The following is a 2,272-nucleotide window of genomic DNA, read 5'->3' as shown; positions in this document are numbered from 1 at the left end:
GGAATGCAGGCTGTCACACCTGAGAAGAGCTGCAGCTTGCCAGCACTGCCACACCAGCCAGCACAGAACAGCCGCCTGTTACACCATTTTGTAAGGGAGTGGCATGGTAAGGAAATAATCATTTTGCTCTTGTGATGACAAACAACAATTTGTCATCAAAATCTTACAAACAACAATTCTATCTGACTAAACACGAGATGAATGCTTCATTACAGCTCTTACAAAGAATGGTCTGCCTCCACAGCCTTGAGACAAAATCCCAAGGCCTGTTCACAATAGCGGAGATCAAGGGGTGTCCTGGTTTCGGCAGGGATAGAGTTAATTTCCTTCCTAGTAGCTGGTACAGTGCTGTGTTTTGGATTTAGGATGGGAACAAAATTGATAAGGCACCGATGTTTTAGTTGTTGCTAGGTAGTGCTTACACTAGTCAAGGACTTTTCAGTTTCTCGTGCTCTACCGACTGAGAAGGCTGGAGGGGCACAAGAGGCTGGGAGGGGGCACAGCCAGGACAGCTGACCCAAACTGGCCAATGGGATATTCCATACCATGGGACGTCATGCTCAGTATATAGGGCTGGGGGAAGAGGAGGGAAGGGGGAGACGTTTGGAGTGATGGCGTTTGTCTTCCCAAGTAACCGTTACGCGTGAGGGAGCCCTGCTTTCCTGGAGATGGCTGAACACCTGCCTGCCCATGGGAAGGAGTGAATGAATTCCTTGTTTTGCTTTGCTTGGATGCGCGGCTTTTGCTTTACCTATTAAACTGTCTTTATCTCAACCCACGAGTTTTCTCACTTTTACCCTTCCCATTCTCTCCCCCATCCCACTGCGGGGGGAGTGAGCGAGCGGCTGCGTGGTGCTCAGTTGCCAGCTGGGGTTAAACCATGACAAGGGGGAATTTCTCACAGCTAACTTCAAGCATCCAAAGTAGTCTGAACGTCCCCAGACCTGCCAGAAAGGGAGGGAATCACAGGCATGCATCTCCACAGGAAGATTCATCCAGCCTACCTTAGACACCTCCCCAGGGTTGGGGTGATCATAGCTAACCCACTGCAGCAGCCTGCATGCCAGGACCAAGTATTCCCCCAAGTACCCAGGGTGGAACATGAGGATTAAGAAGGGACATGCCAGGCAAGTCATTTTGCTGCATCGCTGTCGAAATCTCAGTCTAGCTCAGTTCTGATATAATCACTGCAAGTCTCACTACAGAGAAAGAGTTCACCCTTCTTACGTAGCTATAGGAAGAGACAGGGATTTCCTCATCGACTCTCTGACAAGGGGAGCAGAACAGGCATTAAACCATGAGCTGACTGTACGTTAACTGTTACCTAATAGTGGGAAGAAGTCAAAGCCAAAGAATTGTAAATTTGAGAGGGAAAGAAGGAAACGGACTGTAGGAGGAGAAATCAAATCCCCCTCCATGCATGTAAACCAAATCCGAGACTGGTAGCTGGCACTCAGGACAGCGCTGCCTGTGACGCAACAGTGTAACATGAACAGCTTACCTGTAATGCCTCAAAAAGGTCATACATGTTCACTGGCGGGAGGGATGCTGGTAAGGTGTCTCCAGAGCACGCTAGGAGTAGAGCTGCCTGCTGCTCAGCATCATCGGGCGGGGGCTGGGGAGCTAGACTCTGACCGGCAGAAGGTGTCGCACAGGTTGGAGGGCTGTAGACAGAGCAGGCAGTAAAGCCTTCCAGTCAAGAAAATAGCATCACCTTTGGAAGTCACACAGGAGGGGCTTGGCCGCAGGGTTTGCTTTTCTGTATCAGTTGACTTAGCCCTTATGTACTTAAGATTATTTCAGCTGTTATTAAAGTCTCTTTAAAATTCCAGTTTAATAAAAATAGTGCAAACTAATCCTCAACGTGCTTCAAACCTGCTTTGTAACTGATCTCTATCGGGCAACTTGTTATTTACAGCCAATAGTTTCTACCCAGCGTAAAAATTAAGGCACCCACAACACTAAATTGAAAGACATTAGCTGTTAGGCAGAGTTTTGGAGTGGATTGCGTTTGTAGTGCTATAATCAAATCTTAAAACACCCACGACCTCCTGTCAACTGCTAGAAGCTGTCACAGACAAACACAACTGCCTTCTCATACACACACGCTGCCAGATGCGCAGCACAAGCTGTTTGACATTGAGACTCTGGAAAACAAGATGACCTTGAAGCTCTGCTAACTGAAAAGGCCTGCCAAGGAACCATAAATACATTTGGATGCAGGAAATGACAGGATGGCAGTGTCCCACAGGTCTTCACTGACACTGCATTC

At 48.1% G+C, this 2,272-nt stretch overlaps 1 protein-coding gene across 1 annotated transcript in view; it reads right to left on the bottom strand.

The window, feature by feature from the left end:
* Positions 1 to 2,272, bottom strand: part of TADA1 (transcriptional adaptor 1) — a gene marked incomplete at its 5' end in the record, with an annotated part of 15,332 nt that overhangs the window by 549 nt on the left and 12,511 nt on the right. Inside the window, one exon of the mRNA XM_009320705.1 lies at positions 1,502 to 1,664. Coding sequence (XP_009318980.1) covers positions 1,502 to 1,664 — 163 coding nt within the window. The remainder of the gene's footprint in view (positions 1 to 1,501; positions 1,665 to 2,272) is intronic.

This window comes from Pygoscelis adeliae, unplaced genomic scaffold (assembly GCF_000699105.1).
Source record: "Pygoscelis adeliae isolate BGI_AS28 unplaced genomic scaffold, ASM69910v1 Scaffold402, whole genome shotgun sequence".
Classification (NCBI taxonomy): Eukaryota; Metazoa; Chordata; class Aves; order Sphenisciformes; family Spheniscidae; genus Pygoscelis; species Pygoscelis adeliae.
This window is presented reverse-complemented; position numbering and strand designations above follow the sequence as displayed.